The sequence below is a fragment of the Pan paniscus genome, chromosome 16, assembly GCF_029289425.2.
Source record: "Pan paniscus chromosome 16, NHGRI_mPanPan1-v2.0_pri, whole genome shotgun sequence".
NCBI lineage: Eukaryota > Metazoa > Chordata > Mammalia > Primates > Hominidae > Pan > Pan paniscus.
In genome coordinates, this window is record NC_073265.2 from 73,016,428 (window position 1) to 73,037,845 (window position 21,418).

Consider the following 21,418-nt stretch of genomic DNA (forward strand, 5'->3'; position numbering starts at 1 on the left):
TCTAGCACCTAGGAAATTTCCTGCTCCAGAAAAACTTGAGACTCTGTTAAGCTATGGGAAAAGAAACAGATTTTGAATAAACAAACAGTAGTGTTTGCCTCAGGTCTTCAATGGCTAAGGCCAAAAGAAGCCACAAATGAAATCAAACAGTAATGGTTTCATTTTCTATCATGATAATGATTTTGTTTAAAATTATTACCACAATTTTAATAAGTACCAAAAAATGACCTTAATGAAGATGTGAGAATTTTGCAATACATTTTGGAAACCTTTGCAATTTGAATATCCTTTGATCCATGGATTTCATTGACAAGAATCTATTCTAAGGAAACAATTGTAACTGAGTATAAGGATATCAGTACAAAGATTGCAGCATCATTTATAACATAAAAAAAATTTAAAAGCCCTAACATTCAGTAGTAGGAAATTGGTTAAACTGCAGTGTATCCTTCAGGGTAATATGTAGCGATCAAGATGTGTAATAGAGGCTGGGCGTGATGGCTCACGCCTGTAATCGGAGCATTTTGGGAGACCCAGGCGGGTGGATCACCTGAGGTCAAGAGTTCGAGACCAGCCTGGCCAACATTGTGAAACCCTGTCTCCTCTAAAAATACAAAAATTAGCCAGGTGTGGTGGCAGGCGTCTGTAATCCCAGCTACTTGGGAGGCTGCAACAGGATAATCACTTGAACCCGGGAGGCAGAGGTTGCAGTGAGCAAGATCACGCCACTGCACTCCAGCCTGGGTGACAGAGTGAGACTCTGTCTCAAAAAAAAAAAAAAAAAAAAGATGTTTAGTAGAAAATCATGTAATTGCATGGAAGTATTAATATCATATTGTTTATTTCAAAAGAGGCCATAAAATGAGATATATAATCTATTTTAAAAGAAATGTAGGTAATGAATGCATATATACAGACAGAAAAATATCAGAAGATTATGTGGTTTGTTCTTATCTTGGATGATGGTGTTGCAGGGCAGGGGAGCTCATAAATTGGGGCTCCACCTGGGAAGGTTCTTGGCTTTGCCCGGGAGGGAATTATGGGGTGAGTTGCTGGTAGAAGAAAACAGCTTTATTGAGGTGGCAGTGTTACAGCCCTGTGGCTGCTCCTGCAGATCAGGGCTACCCTGTAGGCAGTGTGTCGAGAGGAGCAGCTATGCGGCAGTTCTGTGGTCGCATTTATACCTACTTTTAATTACATGCAAATTAAGGGGCAGGTTATTCAAACATTTCCAAAAAAAGTGTGGTAACTTCTAGGTCATTGCCAGGGAATGAGTAAACTGTCATGGCTCTGGTGAGCCCATTAACCAGTCTTCCGTCTAGTCCAGAGTTGAGTCCTGCCTCCTACCTCAATGGGACCGTAGGTCTAAATATATATATATATAGCTGAGCGCAGTGGCTCATGCCTCTAATCCTAGCACTTTGGGAGGCCAAGACAGGCGAATCACCTGAGGTCAGGAGTTTGAGACTAGCCTGGCCAACATGGTGAAGCCCCGTCTCTACTAAAAATACAAAATTAGCCGGGCTTGGTGGCGCATGCCTGTAATCCCAGCTACTCAGTAGGAGGCTGAGGCAGGAGAATCACCTGAGCCCGGGAGGTGGACGTTGCAGTGAGCCAAGATCGTACCACTGCACTCCAGCCTGGGAGATACAGCAAGATTCAGTCTCAAAAGGGAAAAAAAAAAAAAAAATATATATATATATATATATATATATATATAAAATAAATAAGTGATATATATAACTTATGTAACTTAAAAGTTAAAAAATATATTTTTCCAGATCATCTCCCTCCTCCTATCCTCCACCCTCCACCCTCCAATAGGCTTCTGTGTGTGTTGTTCTTCTCTATATGTCCATGTGTTCTCATCATTTAGCTCCTACTTATAAGTGACAAATGGGATCTAATTAACCTAAAGAGCTTCTGTACAGCAAAAGAGACTATCAAAAGAATAAACAGACAACCTACAGAATGGGGGAACATTTTTGCAAACTGTGCATCTGGCAAAGGTCTAATATCCAGCATCTATAAGGAACTTAAATTTACAACAACAACAATAAAAAAACCATTAAAAAGTGGGCAAAGGACATGAACAGACACTTTTCAAAAGAAGACATACATGCAGCCAACAATCATATGAAAAAAAATATTTTTTTCTAAATTGTATTTTCCAAATTTACAAGCATATATATATATTTTTTTAAGAATAAGGGGGAAATATTAGAAAATGCAAGACTTGGAGGGAGGCAATTTTTCACCAAAGGACAATTACTAGGCGGCTCTCATGACTGGCAGTTTTCTTCTGCTAGTTGGAGGCTTTGAGAGGAAGTTTCTCTCTATCATTCTCCTAGGGCCCACTTGGTTGTTTCCAGTGTTCCATTTTTGTAGACAATGCTGGAATTAACATCTTGGTATTGAGGGCCTTTTTCCCCCCCATATTCTCAATTATTTTGGCAGAATGGTTTCCCAGAAGCAGTATCACTGGGTCAGTAGGTATGAATGTTTTTTTCACTAACAAGACATATTTCCAAATAGTTTCTCAGTGGGGCTGCACCAATACACAACACTACCAGAAATATCTTGCCAGCACAGGGAATCTAATTGTCTTTAGTGTTTGCTCATTTCACAGGCAAACAATGATACCTCGTTATTTTGATTTACATTTCCAACAAGGCTGAATGGTGTTTTCTATAAGTTATTATTGCATTTTTTATTCCTGAATTTTGCCATTTATTTACTGGGCTTGTCATACTTTTCAGTTTGTACAAACTCTTGCCATACTAAAGAAAATAGCCCTTTTTCTGTTGTACTAGCTTAGCTATAGATATTTTCCCAAGGCTGTTGTTTCCCTTCTGGTTTAGTTTTTTTTTTTCCTTTTATATTCAAAAGCTTTAAATTATTATGTAGTGAAGTCTGTCACTTTTGTGGGTTTTAAGAAATTTCTTCCAAGTTTAGAAAATTATCCACCCACCTCTCAAGCAGAAGCTTGATACATGCTCAGTTCTGTTTGCATCCAGAATTTTTTTTTCTTCAGAAGCATCCTTATTTTTTAAAGTTTGATTTTCTTTTTCTTGCCCCTTTAACTCATCAATAATTTATCATGCTACAGGTTTGTGGGATTTAAATTCATTTCTCTCAGTTTACTAAAGTTATCTCAATTATATGTTGAATAATCTTCCTCATTAATTTCTGTTTCCCCCTTAGTCATAAGCTAATTTTTTGTATAAAAGTTGAGGCCCATTTCTCACCTGTTTGTTCTGTTCCATCATGCATCTACTAATACCACACCTTTAAAAATGATTATTTATTTAAAATGTATCTGATAGGGTATATTAGTCCATTTTCACGCTGCTGATGAAGATATACTCAAGACTGGGCAATTTACAAAAGAAACAGGCTTATTGGACTTACAGTTCCACGTGGCTGGGAAGGCCTCACAATCATGGCAGAAGGTGAAGAGCATGTCTCACATGGCAGGAGATGAGAGAAAAGAGCTTATGGGAGGAAACTCTCATTTTTAAAACCATCAGATCTCCTGAGACTTATTCACTATCATAAGAAGAGCACAGGAGAGACCCGCCCCGATGATTCAGTTACTCCCACCAGGTTCTTCCCATGACATGTGGGAATTGTGGGAGTTACAATTCAAGATGAGATTTGGTTGGGGACACAGAGCCAAACCATATCTTTCCATCCCCTCCCAAATCTCATGTCATCACATTTCAAAACCAGTCATGCCTTCCCAACAGTCTCCCAAGGTCTTAACTCATTTCAGCATTAACTCAAAAGCCCACAGTCCGGTCTCATCTGAGACAAGGCAAGTCCCTTCTGCCTATGAGCCAGTAAAATAAAAAACAAGTTACTTCCTAGGTACAATGGGGGTAGAGGCATTGGGTAAATACACCTATTCCAAATGGGAGAAATTGACAAAACAAAGGGGCTACAGGCCCCATGCAAGTCCAAAATCCAGCAGGGCAGTCAAATCTTAAAGTTGCAAAATGATCTCCTTTTAATCCATGTCTCACATCCAGGTCACACTGATGCAAGAGGTGGGCTCCCATGGTCTTGGGCAGCTCTGCCCCTGTGGCTTTGCAGGGTACAGGCTCCCTCCTGGCTGCTTTCACGGGCTGGCATTGAATGTCTGTGGCTTTATCCAGGCACATGGTGCAAACTGTCAGTTGATCTACCATTCTGGGGTCTGGAGGATGGTGGCCCTCTTCTCACAGCTCCACTAGACAGTGCCCCAGTAGGGACTCTGTGGGGGACTTCGACCCCACATTTCCCTTCTGCACTGCCCTAGCAGAGTTCTCCATGAGAGCCCCACCCCTACAGCAAACTTCTGCCTGGACATCCACACGTTTCCATACATCCTCTGAAATCTAGGCAGAGGTTCCCAAACCTCAATTCTTGACTTCTGTGTACCTGCAGGCCCAACACCATGTGGAAGCTGCCAAGGCTTTGGGCTTGCACCCTTTGAAGCCATGGCCCGAGCTGTCCCTTGGCCCCTCCTAGTCACAGCTGGAGCTGCTGGGATGCAGGTCACCAAGTCTGTAGACTGCACACAGCATGGGGATCCTGCCAAAGCTCGGGGACACAGCCAAACCATATCATAGGGCTTATCCTATCTCATTATATTTTAAGCTTACTGTCTGAAATTTTCTTTTTGATTCTCACATGTTTGAATGTAAACAAAATCTTTTTGTTAGATACACTTGGAGCTCCTTTGAAGACCAGAACCAAGTCTTTTACATGATTTTTTTTTTCCTAAAGTGGACAGGGCTGTGCAAGCCTAAAACTCGTTCATTCACTGAACAAACTTATTTGTACTGTCCCTGCTTTCTGCCAGGTGTGGGAGGAGGGTGCAGAGAGGAAAGATGTGGACCCTGCCACAAAGGAGTTCATGATAATGATGTTTTTCCTTAAGAGGTCCCCAAAAAGAAAAGGTGAGGGAGGCTTTGTGCATCCCTGCTGGACCTCGTGTTTTAAGCAACAGGTAATGTGATTTTCCTCTGCCAGCATTGCAATAGTTAAATAGGAAGCCTCCCCAGCTGTGGCTTTACTGACAGGGCCTGCAACACAGGCCAGGACAGAAAGACTGACCTTTACTGCTTACCCTAGGGTGCTGGGTTCACCTACATCTGTTATCTGGCAAGGTTTCCTAAAGTAGACCGCTGTTGTCGGCATTGTGAAGATACTCAGAGGATAGCCTGTGCTCAGAAATAAATGAGTTCTCAATAAAACCTGCAGAATTGTTGGTAGCCTTGCAACTTGCTAGTTTTTGTTTTGTCTGCAACCATGTTTAGCTCTTACTTTGTAATACCACCATTATCACAGGCTATTCTCTGTTCAAACAATGAATTTGCTAATTAAAATTGGCCACCTTGTCAGTGGCAATAAGCTAATGGGTGATATGATTGTCCCAGGACTTGAAGAATTGTTTTATTATGGAACTATTAAGATATTAATAAAAAGTGGAGGGCATAGTATAATGAACACCCATATACACATCACCTAGATTTAACAGTTGTTAACATTTTACCACATTTCTTCATCTCTTTTATTGTTTTTGAAGTACTTTAAACTATAAGCATCAAGACATTTCACTCCTAAATACTTAGTATTCATCTAGAAAAAAATGACACTAAGAGGTTTTGGATCTTTTCGGTATGGATTATGAAGTTTTCCGTGGATTTCTTTTGTGGTATAGCCAAATTTCATTTGCCATTTTTGTATTAGTTTGTTTTTAATACATCATCATCAAACTAGCTTCAGTAGCTTAGATATGGGTTCAGAACTGACCTTGCCCAGTGCTGTTTACTGGAATATACATCCTTATATTCATTTAATAGCAAATAAAATTCTTCTGGATTTATACAGAATGTATGGGCCTAAAATGGATGCAAAATAAATAAAGGTGGGTTCTGAATACCAGCCATGAGTGAGGTTAATAAAAGCCTTAATAACTATTCTTCATGTTCAGTTTGCAGAGAAATTCCAGGAGGTGAAAGAAGCTGCCAAGATAGCCAAAGACAAGACGCAAGAGAAAATCGAGACCTCAAGTAATCATTCCCAAGTAAGACTTTAGTCTATGAAGTAAATCCCAGTGGGGTTGGTGATAGGGACTCTTTGTTCCTTGTCACTTCTGGCCAGAAATAGGGAATTTTGACAATAGGTCATTTTGAAGGCTTTTTCAACTATTAGCCTGATCACAGTGACATGTTTTTATGAGACTCTTGAATTTTTTAGGATGTGGTACTGTATTTCTGACAGAAAATGGTTGATGTGATTTGAGTTAATACACATCCTGGCCCAGGAGAGACATTCTGTGGTCACTGTGTTTAAATGCCAGAGGCGAGGCAGCATGTCTCCTGCCTGTGCTGGGAGGTGAGTTTCTGTGTAGGGTACCTTGTGCCCACAAGAGAGAGACTTGATGTCAGACAGCCCTTGTGTTCATCTCCGGTTTTAACAGAGGTCAGGTGGAAGATGTTATTCCAACAGCTCTGTCTTAACAGAGGAGATCTGGCTTGGCCAGGAATTCAGTAGACTGTCTAAAGTGTGATGATTGACTGAAAAGGACCTATTTTAATCTGAAATCAACACACCGACTTTCCTGATGTCTAGATTAGTATATGTGGTGGTGGGGGAAGTCGACCTAGTGACAGGGTTATATGTAGAAAGCCAGGGAAAGGGAGACTTCAGGAGAGAAGACTTAGGGGCAGGAGTAAGTGTGATATACTAGCAAGATAGCCAGGAGTCTGCCTGGTGGCAGCTGAGGTGTGCTGTGGGAGGCGTGGGGATGTGCTTGGAGATACTGTGAAGACCTAGAATTCTTCATTACTGGGTAGTTTATTATTTATTAGCTATTTGTTTAATTATTCTTGAGTAGTTGGTGGACGTTGGAAGTGTGTTGTGACTGTTGAATTGGATTTCACCTGAGAGGGTTGGCTTGCTTGCAGATGGTAAGGCAGGCAGGGAGGGACTGAGGGCAGAAAGATTGTCGAGGGGGCTGTGAAGGAGAGAATAGCTGGGCCAGGGAAGCCCGGGGAGGGGGTTGCAAATGAGGACAGGGTGCAGGAAGAGAACCAGGAGGCCTGGGCAACTTGAGCAGTCAAGATCGATGCTCTAGACTTGACCATCAGCCTCACAGGGGCAGTAGCTGCAGCCTCGGGTGCACAAAGAAGCAGTGGAGAGAGGAGGGCAGATGCTGGAGCCCTAGGAAATAGGCCCAGTTATGAAATGGGAGCCAGCAAAGAAGACAGGGAGGGAGAAATTCCAGCATTGCTGAGCCCCAGGAGGGAGTAAGCCCAATATGTCGATGCTCAGAGAGGAAGGGAGAGAATGCTGACAGGGACCCTGGGTTTGTCAGTGCTGTGGCCGACCCTTGGGACAGGAGATTTGGTGTGGCTCAGGATGTTTCACAAAGGCAGAACCTATGTCTGCCTTGAGTTGTCTTCGCAATACCTTGTTCTGGCCTCATCATATAAAATATGCCCACATGGACCTATGGAAATGCATGTGAATTCGATTTCAGGTAGACAGGAACTTTCCTGAATCTTTCTAAATAATCTTTAATATGATTAAGTGATACCATTAATTTTGTATGCTAATTACTTGATTAATCTCTGAGGACCTATGAAATTCAGCATCTGAAATTGTCCATGGTCTAGAAAGTTTCTAATATACTATCTTTTTCAGAATACCGCATAGTACAGTGATATATTTAAGTTTAATATCTGAATTTCTCCAGATAAGATTTTGTTTTAATATTTACCCCTTCTCAAAAGTATATTTATTTGAGACGGGGTCTTGCTGTGCTGCCCCTGGGCTCGAGTAGTCCTCCTGCCTTGGCCTCCCAGGTAGCTGGGACTACAGGCATAAGCTAAGTATTTTAAACCTTAAAAATACATGTATACCTAATAAGATGTTATTTAACGTATATGTATTATTTAGGAATGACTTTTTGTTTCTAATCTTTAGCAGTATTTATCCTTCCTGATAGTTCCCCAGGTATAGAGGTTATTGTATGTATTTTTTTAAGGCTGGGTACAGTGGCTCACACCTGTAATCTCAGCACTTTGGGAAGCCGAGGCCAGTGGATCACCTGAGCTCATGAGTTCGAGACCAGCCTGGGAATATGGCGAAACCCCATCTCTATTAAAAAAAAAAGAGAGAGAAAGACTATTTTTGTTTTTGTTTTTAAAACAGAGACTCAATCTGTTGCCCAGGCTGGAGTGCAGTGGCGCGATCTCAGCTTGCTGCAACCTCTGCTCACTGCAACCTCTGCCTCCCAAGTTCAAGGGATTCACCTGCCTCAGCCTCTCTAGCTGGGATTACAAGCGTGCGCCACCACACCTGGCTAATTTTTTTGTATTTTTAGTAGAGATGGGGTTTCACCATGTTGGCTCAGGCTGATCTCAAACTTCTGATATCAGGCGATCTGCCTGCCTCGGCCTCCCATAGTGCTGGGATAACAGGTGTGAGCCACTGCACCCGGCCCTTGTATGTTTTTTAAAATTAGTAATCACACAATTACTTGGTTTCCTGAATCTCTTAGAGTATGAACACTTTGATTAAGTTTTCAAAATAGTTGGATTTTTAAGCAGCCTAATTACAAAAACACTTAATGTGGGGCTGTTTTGTGACTATAAATGCAATACATGTTTATTGTATAAAGGAAAAATATACCATACTATAAAGAAGGAAATAAAAATCGTCTACCTTCTCACCACTTGAAGATATTTTATTAGTGTTTTGGTGTGTATCTTTCTAACATAGTTTTCCAGGATATATTTTATATTATACCTTTTAACTTTATGTCATGATTATTCCTTTTCAAAACTGTTTTAATGACTGGACAGCATTCTAGTGTTGGTATCACAGCTTATTTGGTTAACCTATAATTTGGGACATCTGCATTTCTAAAATTTCACTAATATAAATAACACTGTGATGAATGTTCTTGCATGTCTTTGTGCATTTGGTGGTTTCTGCATAACTTCTTGAAATGGAGATATTGGGTTAAAGGTATGGATGTTCTTAAAGCTTGTGATGCATACCACAAACTTAGCCTGCAGAAATATACCATTCTAACTCCCACCTGCAGTGAATAAGGCTCTTTCTTCCCACACCCTCATCAGCAAAACTTTGTTAATTTGACAGATGAAAAGTCTTTCTTTTCTTTTCTCTTCTCTTTTTTTTCTTTTGTTTTCTTTTCTTTCTTTCCTTTCTCTTTCTCTCTCTCTCTCTCTCTCTCATCTTCTATCTTCTGTCTTTGAGACAGAGTCTCGCTGTGTCATCTAGGCTGGAGTGCAGTGGCATGATCTCCGCTCACTGCAACCTCTGCCACCCAGGTTCAAGGGATCCTCCTGCCTCAGCTTCCCCATTAGCTGGGATTACAGGTGCCTGCCACCACGTCTGGCTAATTTTTGTAATTTTAGTAGAGGCAGGGTTTCACCATATTGGCCAGGCTGGTCTTGAACTCTTGACCTCAAGTGATCTGCCTACCTTGGCCTCCCAAAGTGCTGGGATTACAGGTGTGAGCCACCACACCTGGACTTCATTTTGTACTTCTTTACTAGTGAGATTAAATATTTTTATGTTTATCGATTGTATGCTTCTCTTCTTTTGTGAATATCAATTACCTACCCCTTTTTAAGTTAAGGTGTTCATCTTTTGTGGTATTGATTTTCAAGAGCTTTATTTTTAAACACAAAAAAATTTGAACATATGCAAATCTAGGCATAATTGTATAATGGACCTTCCTGTACCCATAGGTCAGCTTTAACAGTTAGGAAATTATGACCAATTGTTTAGTCTGTGCACCTACTCATTCCCTCCCCCCCCATATTTTAAAGCAAATCCCAGATGTTTCATTTCATCCATAAATATTTCAGCATGTAGCTCTAAAAGATGAGGACTCTAAGAGCTTGTCAATATAGGAAAGATACTAATATTTTTTTTTCCTTTTTTTTATTTTGAGATGGAGTTTCCCTCTTGTTGCCCAGGCTGGAGTGCAGTGGCACGATCTCAGCTCACTGCAACCTCCGCCTCCCGGGTCCTGCCTCAGCCTCCCGAGCAGCTGTGATTACAGGTGCATGCCACCACGCCTGGCTAACTTTTGTATTTTTAGTAGAGACAGGGTTTCGCTATGTTGGCCAGGCTGGTGTCAAACTCCTGGCCTCAGGTGATCTGCCCGCCTCAGCCTCCCAAAGTGCTGGGATTACAGGTGTGAGCCACTGCACCCAGCCAACATTTTGTTTTTCATATGTACTGCTGCATATATTCCCATCCCCTCCCCACCCCCTGGGTTTTTGTCTCATTTTAATTTTGTTTATGGCATTTTTTTTTGAAATTCAGAAATTGAAACTTGGATTTATACACCATTCTCTTCTAGTTTCTTCCTTTGCCCATGTACTTATTTGAGGCTAAATAAGATCTTTCTTAGGTCTTATCTAGCACCAGATGAGATTTCACCTCTAAGTGGTATGACTTACGGAAAACACTTGAACATATTCATAACAGCACTAAGTAGTAAGGGAGCCAGGAAACAACAGGACCTGGTTCTTGTCTCTTTAATGAATGTGTTGATGTAACTCTCCATAGCCCCAAGATATTGAAGTTGTCTCCTTTTCTAATATGTGCTTTTTCATTCCTTGTTTCTGAGAGTCCCTCCTCCCTTGTGGCTTCTGCCCTGTGGTATTTCAGGAGACCAGGTCTCCCAAGTTTGCTGGGTTTCTCCATAAGGCGTAAGTAAAAAGGCTCTGAGCGCTGGCCCAGGTGTTCCCTTGTCAGTAAAGCACACAGACTTTATGAACTCCACATGGTCTCTTCAGTGCCTTTTTCTTTGGTCATGATAGTCCTTGTTAGGTTTTGTTTTCTTTTTTGTTTGTTTGTTTAAAAAAAAAAAAAACTTGTTAGTCTTTGCTGCACTCTGGTTGGATGAGTTGGTTCGTCCACACTCGTAAAGTTTCTTATTATGCCTAACTTGCTGCCGATGTGCAGACAAGCAATAACGTGTGAAGATAATTCACTTTGGCCAGGAATCTGGGTGTGAAACCCCATCTTCTACTCAGGCATCCAGTGTCAATGGGACGGACGATGAAAAGGCCTCTCACGCCGGTCCAGCCAACACACACCTGAAGTCTGAGAATGACAAGCTGAAGATTGCCTTGACACAGAGGTAAGGCTGTTTTAAAGTCCAGATCCTATTTTCTCCACCTTCAGCACTTCCCTAGAAGCCTTTCTTGCTGGACAGGGTTTTAGGAAATTGGGAGAGAAAACTGGGACCTGCTTGGAGCATCCACTCTTGTCTCCTGGTGAAAGGAAGGCCAGCTGGCTTCATGGCCCTGCTCTGGCCAACCACATCAGCATCCATTTGTGTGTGTGTGGGAAATAGAAAGTGTGTGTGTGTGAGAGAGATTGTGAGTATGTAAATGTGTGGAGAGAGGGCAAATGTGCATGAGTGTGGTAGTGTCAGAGTGTGTGTATTAGAGTGTGTGTGATTGTGTGAGTGTACATGTGTGGAGAGAGGGTGTGTGTGTGTGAATGCACCCCTGTGCTTGTGCTTTGTTTTGTTTTTGAGGAGGTAAATTTATCATTTATTTATCTATAACATTGACTCTTGGCCAGGCATGGTGGCTCCTGCCTGTAATCCCAACATTTTGGAAGGCCAAGGCAGGTGGATCACTTGAGCCTAGGAGTTCGAGACCAGCCTGGGTAACATGATGAAATCCTGTCTCTAGAAAAAATATTTTAAAAACTAGCCAGCTATGGTGGTGTTTACCTGTAGTCCCAGCTACTCTGGTGGCTCAGTTGGGAGGATTGCTTGAGCCTGGGAGGTGGCAGAGGCTGCAGTGAGCTGAGATTGCACCACCACACTCCAGCTTGGATGACAGAGTGAGACTCTTGTCTCAAAAAAAAGAAAAAAAAAAGAATTTTGAACATCTGAGAAACGCATGTGAAAACATAAACTATTAAAATATGAAATCACACAAAACGCAGTCACCTATATACAAAAAAGTCATGTGGAATACATATTTGAAGAAGAGATCCTTTACAGTATGAACTAGAACCATAAACTACATAGAAATAAACTTAAATATACAAGATCTATGTGAAGCAAACTTTAAAATGATTTCAAGGTTTATAAAATAATTGTTTAATAAATAGCCATTCTGTTGGGAAGTGGCAAAAAGCCTTGATATTTTAAAAGTATCAGTTTCTCCTAAATTGATCTATAAATATAACACAATCCCCATAATGATATCAGTAAGATTTTAATTTACTGCATGAGCGGTGCTTACGATTTTGTATCTTGAGAATGTGGAGCATTCCCCACAGGCTGGGCTGAGCTTCATGGTTTAGGGCGGTCCCATGAGCACACCCAGGGCTTTCTGCTGGCCAGGGGTAGGGGTTCAGCAGGCTTTCCCTCAGACCGAGAAGCCCCCCTCCTCAGAGTTGCCCATTTAAGATCTGTATTGGCCGGGCGTGGTGGCACATGCCTGTAATCCCAATGCTTTGGGAGGCCTAGGTGGCTGGATCACTTGAGGTCAGGAGTTCGAGACCAGCCTGGGCAACACGGTGAAACCCCATCTCTACTAAAAATACAAAAATTGGCCGGGCACGGTGGTACATGCCTGTAATCCCAGCTACTCAGGAGGCTGAGGCAGGAGAATTACTTGAACCCGGGAGGCGGAGGTTGCAGTGAGCCAAGATCACGCCACTGCACTCCAGCCGGTCGACAGAGCAAGACTCTGTCTCAAAAAAAAAAAAAGCTGTGTCATCTTAGAAGCTGTCTTAGCTCAGGCTGCTATAACAAAATACCACGAACTGGGTGGCTTAAACAACAAACCTTTACTTCTCACAGTTCTGGAGGCTAGAAAGTCCAAGATTAAGGCGCTGGCAGATTTGGTGTCTGGTGAGGGCCTGCTTCCTGGTTCATAGACCACAGTCTTCTCCCTGTGTCTTCACAGGTGGGGAGAGAAGGTGAGCTCTCTGAGGACTCTTGTAAAGACCTGGATCCCATTCATAAGGATTCCATCCTCACACCCTCACCTAATCCTAGTTACCTCTCAACACCCGCCCCCCCGCCCCCCCGCCTCCCCGCCTCCCTGCCTCCTAAGACCATCACATTAGGGGTAGGGTTTCAACATAGGAATTTAGGGAGGTCTCAAGCATTGGGTCCATAAGAGAAGCTGTCATTTTGAACTTCCCCCTATTTTACAGATGAGGAAACTGAATTCCAAGTGACAAAGTGACTCCTTGCCCAAGGTCACATGGCTAGTAAACTTTCCATCACCTCACACGGCCCGTGTTCCACTCAAGGCTGCACTCACAGTCTCTTCAGGAGCCTGCCAGAGGCAGCCTGTCCCCTTCCACAGCCAGAGCCGCCACAGAGTTGGCCCCCAGCTCTCCAACTCAGCTGGCCCGGCTGTGATCTGACCTAGGAATTCCAGAAAGCACATGTGACCCTTAGATCCAACCCCCCGCCTTTGGACTGTGACTCTTTGTCAGGTACTTCAAAGGACAGAACTGTGACCAGTCTCTTTTCTTACTCATCAGACAATTATGAGAGCTTTATTTATTTATTTATTTATTTTTTTTTTTTTTGAGGCAGAGTCTCTGTGACCCCAGCTGTAGTGCAGTGGTGTCATCATAGCTTACTACAGCCTTGAACTCCTGGGCTCGAGTGATCCCCCTGCCTCAGCCTCCCAAGTAGCTGGGACCACAGGTGCACACTACCACACCTGGCTGATTTTTATTTTTATTTTTGTAGAGATGAGTTCTTGCTATGTTGCCCAGGCTCGTCTCAAACTCCTGGGCTTATCAAGTTATCCTCCCTTCTTGGCCTCCCAAAGTGCTCGGATTATAGGTGTGAGCCACCACACCCAACTGAGAGCTGTTTTTGGTTGTTTAAGTCACAGTGGGCTGCCTGGGTGAAAATGTTTCGCCCCTAAAAATAAATGTTTTCAAATCTGAGTTTAATGAGCAAGTTACTACAAGAATGGGCAGGAAGCTATTTCCCTAAATTAGTTTAAATTGTCAGTCATCAACTCTAGAATTCACCAGATAATAACATTTTATTATTTCTTCAGTCAGTGGTGTTTGAAAGTGAAAGTACATATTTTCCAAGTCCTCGAGGTCCTTGAGGTTGTGGGATAAAAGATAACACAGATCTATTCAGACGCACCATTGTATTTACTTAAAAAAATTAGGAAGAGCCTTTAGAAAGAGGACTTAGCCAGGCGGAAACCTCCCCATGGGCTTGTCACGTGCAGCTCTGCCCTGTCACCTCCAGTCACATTCAGCGCCACAGATGTGTGGGCTCCTAGCAAGGAAATTGAAGGAGGGTCAGAAGAGAACAATGAGGGAACCTGATTCCAGTTGGGTTTTGTTTTAAACGTCCTCCTCACCAAGCATGTAGAATCAGATGAAACATGAGGCCTTTGTGGTGACAGCGGAGGTGTCCCTCAGATTCCTGGTCTCCTCACACCCCGGGGGGATATGGGCCAGCCAGAGCTCCCTCCAGAACCCCTGTTGTGCCCCCAGGGCACTGATTCCCAGTCACTCTCTCCTGTCTCCAAGCCCTAGGCCCTCAGATCTGGATTCCTTCAAAGGCTCTGAGGAGGCACAGGTTACAGTGGGACCATTATTGCCCGGAGCCAAGCTGTTGGCTTCTTGCTTGTTTAAACCCAGCATCCTGGAGGTCCGTCCATGGCTTTCATACGATTCTTGAAGGTCACCCGGTCCACCCATGAAACTCCTTTCAGGAGGAAGCAGGGGGGCCAGTAAGGAGCAGGGGATGGGCCTTGCCCGCCCTGCAGCCCTCATGCCTAGCTTTGTCTCTTCATTCGTGAAGAATTGTGTTTTCTTTTTTTTTTTGGAGATGCAGTCTCGCTCTGTCGCCAGGCTGGAGTGCAGTGGCGTGATCTTGGCTCACTGCAACCGCCACCTCCTGGGTTCAAGCGATTCTTCTGACTCAGCCTCCTGAGTAGCTGAGACTACAGGCGCCCGCCACCATTTTTTTGTATTTTTAGTAGAGACAGGTTTTCACCATGTTGGCCAGGATGGTCTCGATTTCTTGACCTAGTGATCCGCCCGCCTCGGCCCCCAAAGTGTTAGGATTACAGGCATGAGCCACTGCGTCCGGCCCGAGAATTGTGTTCTCTTCTAAGGTGATTCTTTAAGAAAATAGACCACAGGATGACATGTTCACACCAGAGAGAGGGGCCAGTCCCTCCTGGCCCTGGATCAGGGCAGCCAGACCCACCTGCCAGCTCACTGTGGGGAGAGGGCGTGGGCCCCCCAGGGGTGTGCTGAGGGATGGCGGAGTCCCCTTCCCCACGCGGGCGGAGGCGCAGCCAGACGGGACAGCACCCACCCTGTCGTCACCGCCCGTCCCTGTCCTGCAGCGCAGCCAACGTGAAGAAGTGGGAGATCGAGCTGCAGACCCTTCGGGAGAGCAATGCCCGGCTGACCACAGCACTGCAGGAGTCGGCAGCCAGTGTGGAGCAGTGGAAGAGGCAGTTCTCCATCTGCCGTGATGAGAATGACCGGCTCCGCAACAAGGTGGGTACGGTGGATGCAGTGAGCCCCGAGGGCAGCTGGTGTGGGCAGTGGGAGATGGGGGCACCCACAACCCTTTTTCTCCCTCCCCAACTTTGTCCTTATCCCCATGGCCAGAGGAAGACTTGCTGCCTCTCCCATGGGAACGTCCCTCCCCCTCCCTGCCTTTCTTAGTAGGAATTTAACCACGTACATAATTGACTCATTACTTTTTCTGGTTTTATTTTCTTTCTTTTTTTTTTGAGATGGAGTCTTGCTGTGTCACCCAGGCTGGAGTGCAGTGGCACGATCTCAGCACACTGCAGCCTCCTGTCTCCCAGGTTCAAGTGATTCTCTTGCCTCAGCCTCCGAAGTAGCTGGGATTAGAGGCGCCTGCCACCATGCCTGGCTAATTTTTGTATTTTTAGTAGAGACAGGGTTTCACCAAGTTGGCCAGGCTGGTCTCAAACTCCTGGCCTCAGGTGATACACCCGCCTCAGCCTCCTGGAGTGCCAGGATTACAGGCGTGAACCACTGTGCCTGGCCAGACTCGTTACCTTTTCTGAACCAAGTTTTATAATTCCTCTTACTGAGGAGAAGATAAACTGGAGGTGTCAGCCCTGTCTCTCTCAGAGTGCCCTCCCTCAGCATTTCTGTGGTTCAGTGACCCTCCGTGGAGGAAGGGGACCCAGAGGGTAGGTGAGAAACAGACTTGGGAGATGGTGAGTTGCGCCTGCTTGGAAGTCCTGCTTCCATTCACATTATTGTTTCTAAACATGTAAATTTGGAGTTGAGAAAAGGATTATGGTGTTTGAGGCGTGAGGAGGGTAAACAGGTGCTGACCTGTTGTATGCCCTCTACTCTCCGACCTTGACATCCTGGCATTTTGATTTGTTAGAAAATGCACCTGTAACCTTCCCTGTCATTAGTCACACTCTAGTTCATAAGGTGCTTTTGGGGTGGCCAGAGACCCCCCATTGAGGTCTTGAGGTTTCTCTGCTAACCTTGTTTTGATCGTGGTTAATCCTCCCACTAGAAACACACAGGCTTTGGAGTATGCTCCGTCAGTGCAGGGTTTTAGGGGGACAGGTCCCATTTAGATTGGTGTTCACTCCCCCTTGACCCCCTTTTTTGCCCTGCCCTGCCCGACCTGGAGGGCCCCTGCATCCCAGCCCTCTGTCACACTGTCTTACTTTCATGCTAATGCCACATAAAAGTGTCTCGTGTCATTTTTTCATCTTGGTGCTGACGGTTGGGCACCAGGCCAATTGCTGACTTTGCACGTTCCCACCCGAGGCCTGGCAGATCTGCCTGCCAGAGGGATCGATTGCCCTTTCTTGCATTTTCAAGAAAAGAGCTGAGTTTCTCACTTTGGTCTCAGTCTGATAGCCAGCAGCAGTGCGGGGGGAGTGGAGGAAGAGCATCACGCACAACTCGCTCCCTTGGAGGCGTGTCGACCTCCCTGAGTCGACATCTCACAAGCTTGCCTCCCAGGGTTGGAGGCGGAAGTTGGTGTGGTTTCCAGCAGCAGTAGGGGCTGGGAGTTCGGACCCCAAGGCTTGGTGCACGCTGCCTCTGGGAAGTGTCCTCGGTGCCCTTTCATATCAAGGACTGCTGCTGCCTGTTCGGGGGGACTTCACTACAGTGCTTTTGTGTTGCACGTGGGGTCCACGCCTGCTGTCCACTCTGCACACACATTTTGGCCCCCAGCATTCAATGGCAGTGTGAGAGTGCCAGGCCCTTGCCCCCCTGTTCCACACAGGTAACTGTTTTGAGGGGTCAGCCTTGGAAAGGGAAAGATGCGATGTAGGGATTTGCCATTCAGCCTTGGGGAAGAGGCCCACAGGCCAGGCCCCTTCCACGTGCATTCCCAGGGGAAGGTCACCTTGATTTATAATGTTCGAAATGTCGTTGCTTCCCTTTTCAGCAGCCACTGTACCATGAGGTTGCTTGATTTTCTACCCTGCTGGCTTAAACCCTTGAGATGAAACAGAATAAAGCAGGATGTGATTACAGTGGTGTAACAATCATTCTGGAGAAAAGCAGATCAATTCAGGGGACACTTGGCCCTTGCTTGTGATGGATCCTTAAAGCAAATCTGAATCTACTTCTTCACGGCCATGAGAGGAAACCAGAAGCCCAGAGCATCTTGAAGGCAGCCTTTATTATTTATTTGGCTCTGCTGGTAAGATGCCTCTGGTAAGGCATCATGTGCAAAGCAGGTCCCATGCAAGCGGCGCAGGCAGCCCCATGATGGAGCTGCATGGGGTTTGTTCATAGCCACAAAGAAAATCTTATAAGTGGATTAGTTTAGGGTTTATTTTAAAAGAAAAGAGAAGCATAGCTGTGGTGATCTCTTGCTTAATGACTAACGTTAAGCTGGCATCCCTGCTTTCCTGTGTGGTGTGTGTTGAAGATTGATGAGCTGGAAGAACAATGCAGTGAGATCAACAGAGAGAAGGAGAAGAACACGCAGCTGAAGAGGAGGATCGAGGAGCTGGAGGCAGAGCTCCGAGAAAAGGAGACAGTGAGTAATGGTGCTCCAAGCAGGGCCCCTTGGCGTCCTCTTGGCCTTGCGGGGTGGCACACAGCAGGTGTCTTGGGGCCTATGACTGGCCCTGGCAGCTGCCTGGATAGCAGCACAGAGAGAGAGCTGGGAGCCACAGCAGGGTGCAGACAGGCTGGAGCAAAGGCCTCCCCATGACCTCTGCCGCCTCCCTGTTACCCCTGTTCTATAGCTGGTCGTGCAGATCCACAAGGGAGCTGAACATTTCACAAGACACTCAGATGTGTTTGTCATCTGTCCTCAGAAGTTGAGTTTTGCTGCCAAATTAATGCCGCTAGAGACCCATGATGTAACCACTTATTTTATTTTTTAAAAAAATTTAAAATGTATTTATTTTATTTAAGATGGAGTCATTATGTTGCCCAGGCTGGTCTTGAACTGGGCTGAAGCATTCCGCCCACCTCAGCCTCCTGTGTAGCTGGGACTATAGTCAAACGCCATGAGAGCACCACACACACGTGCCCACCACACCGCAGCCCAGCTCCTGGCGCCAGCCACCTGCACTCACTGCCACCATGCCTGGCCTACAGTCATTTATTTTCTAGGGGGCAGACAGTTAAGTGCACACATGTTGGAGGCCGTGCTCATGTTACCAAACTCTCTAGGCCTCACTTTCTCCACTTATAAAACAGAAATCGGAAAAACATCTGCCTTGTGGTGGTGTGTACAGACTTCACGTGACAAGGCGTGTGACACACTTCGCCCTTGAAATTCCCTGAGATGAAGTATTCGCATGGTCACTATCACTGTCTATGCAAACAGGACAGGTTCCCAAAGCTGCTTCCACGAGCGTGCACACATTGGTGATTGTCAAGAATATATTTTATCTGACTTGCTTTCATGTTCTGTCTCAAATTTTTTTCATGTAGGAGCTGAAAGATCTCCGAAAACAAAGTGAAATCATACCTCAGCTCATGTCAGAGTGCGAATATGTCTCTGAGAAGCTAGAGGTACGTGGGTTGGGGGCACAGCCATCCTGGCTCAGACGAGAAGGCACAAATGTCATGGTACTCATTTTCCTGCTTCCTATCACTTTCACACTGAGAATGCTGAAGGAGAGATTTTCTATTCACAAAAAGCTGGCAGTAACTGCACGCCAGATGGCACCGCATCCACCCCTGCCCTCGGGGCAGACTCAGCAACGTTTGTCTTTTGGTTTTTCAAGTTCTGTGAAGGCCCCTGTGCATCACCACAGTGTAGACGACTGTTTCCTTGCAGATCCCTGGTGGGGGTGAGGAGCGGGGGGGTGGCCTCAGAGCCCAGGGTCAGGGTGTGGGGCCACTTCAGCCACTCCCCTGCCAGTGGCCTTGGGCACTGACCTTGGGCAGGCCTTCCTCCCTATCCTCAGATTTCTGATCACTAAAATGAGGATTTTCAGGGCTTCCTCCACCTCGGAGCGCCTCTTCCCCGCAGGTCCTCTGATACGCACACGGCGCTTCATGTAGTTATATGACCCTGGAATTGGTAACTGGTTCCTGAGCACGTGTTCAGAAAAGTCTCTGTTTATTCCCTCAACATAAAGCTCTTATTTGATATGAAGAGTTAAAGGCTTATGGCTCATTTAAGGACTCACAGCTGTCCTGTCTTTGGGAACCTGCTTGTGATTTACCTAGATGTGCCTCTGTAGGCTTGTGGGGCCCAGCGCCACAGAACATCTCCATGGTAACAGCATCAGAGGGTGCACAGACTGGCTGTCCCTGAGTCATTGGCATGGCCAGTCCTTCCTCTCTGAGGGCCAGAGGCTGTCCTGGGGCTGAGGAGGCCACGCCTCTCTGTGGGACCAGGGGAACGAGCCACTCTCCCATCTGTTCTGTCTCTCAGGATGGAACTGAAATGTGGTCTCTGCTAGCCACTCAGACGGGGATTTCAGACTTTCCCTGCTGGGCCCTGTGTGAGGTCTCCCTCAGGCAGGACTCTGCGTTCTGCCTGCTTTGTTGGGTCTTGGGTTTTCAGGCTGGGTGTTGGTCCCTCTGTGGGAGAGCAGGCAGGAAAGGAGGAGGTCACTGAAGTGCCTGCTGCTTCCCTTCTGATGTCTTGGTCACAGGCTTGTGTGCTGGGGTAGCATGTCTCTAGGCAGCTTAAGCCCTGGCCCAGGCCCTCAGATTGGATGGAGAATGGTTGGTTCAGCTGTAGCAGGTTTTGAAGGATGACTCTCGTCACTCAGTTTTCTAGACCCTTCTCCCTTTTGCTTGGCCAGGCGGCAGAGAGAGACAATCAAAACCTGGAAGACAAAGTGCGTTCCTTAAAGACAGACATTGAGGAGAGCAAATACCGACAGCGCCACCTGAAGGTGGAGTTGAAGAGCTTCCTGGAGGTGCTGGACGGGAAGATTGATGACCTGCATGACTTCCGCCGAGGGCTCTCCAAGCTGGGCACCGATAACTAGGGCTGGCCGAGGCCCAGGCCCCGCCTGTGAGTCCCAAGCGTGTGTGCGAGACCAGATAGCTCTAGGACGTTCTTCTGTGTGCATTGCTTCTGTAAATGCAGGCGCAGTTTGTCGTGTTTCCAAACCAGTTGTGCCGTCCACTCACTCCTTTTCAGAATAGAAATCTCCTCTCGCTTCTCTGGCCTTTTGTGAGGTTGTGGACAACTGGAAGATTCTGACTCAGGAATCCAGAACTAGGTCTACCTTCAACATTTATGCAGTCAGGGCAGGGATGTTTATATCTTTCGTAAGGGCTGTTGCAACCATATGAACTGAAAAAAAACGCATTTTGTAATCCAAATATTGATATTCTTTACACCAAGCCATCAGGCTCCTTTTATCAAATAGCATTCAGAGTATTTGAATGTCCACCAGGCACCAGCCCCGGAGGGCACAGAGAGAACAACATTCCTCTCTGTCAACATCGAGAGGCTTTAAAACAACTGTTTAGTGGAAACTTTCTGAGAGATGGAAAACAAGCTTCTGGTGGGTGCATTTTCTGGCCCGGAGTTGCCTGCATCCACGCTACTGCCCCCCTGCCCCCCAGTTTGTATGGTTGCAACAGTGTTCCTTTTCTTGGTTTTAATTTCTGAGCAGATGATTGTGCTGTGGGAACAGCACACAGTGAGGGTGCCTAGCACAATGTCTGGCACAAAGTAGGTGCTTAATAAATATTTGTTCAATTAAATGTGTACACAGAATTTAGTGTTTTAATCAAACCCCACAGCAGAGCTGGGACCCTGTCGAATGATGCACCATCTTTGCTGTGCTGGGTAGTTATCAGACATGAATACCACTGTCTGGTCAAACCCAAGCTGGGGCTCAGGTGGCCCTGGGGCAGGCAGGGAGAAGGGGAAGCAGCAGGAGCTGTTCTCAGGCCCCTG

At 45.6% G+C, this 21,418-nt stretch overlaps 1 protein-coding gene across 10 annotated transcripts in view; it reads left to right on the top strand.

Annotated features, from left to right (window-relative positions):
• HOMER2 (homer scaffold protein 2) overlaps nt 1-21,418 on the top strand; it is a 145,884-nt gene that overhangs the window by 110,335 nt on the left and 14,131 nt on the right. For 4 of the 10 annotated variants that reach the window (XM_008968236.6, XM_008968237.5, XM_034939309.4 and 1 more), the window contains exons 4-9: nt 5,981-6,073; nt 11,040-11,179; nt 15,411-15,567; nt 17,960-18,070; nt 18,979-19,059; nt 20,307-21,226. In XM_008968236.6, coding sequence (XP_008966484.3) covers nt 5,981-6,073; nt 11,040-11,179; nt 15,411-15,567; nt 17,960-18,070; nt 18,979-19,059; nt 20,307-20,495 — 771 coding nt within the window. In that variant the 3' untranslated portion in view covers nt 20,496-21,226. Of the gene's footprint in view, nt 1-5,980; nt 6,074-11,039; nt 11,180-15,410; nt 15,568-17,959; nt 18,071-18,978; nt 19,060-20,306; nt 21,227-21,418 lie in introns of those variants that run through there. The other 6 variants (XM_055098881.2, XM_034939310.4, XM_057299921.2 and 3 more) reach the window with 2 other exon arrangements.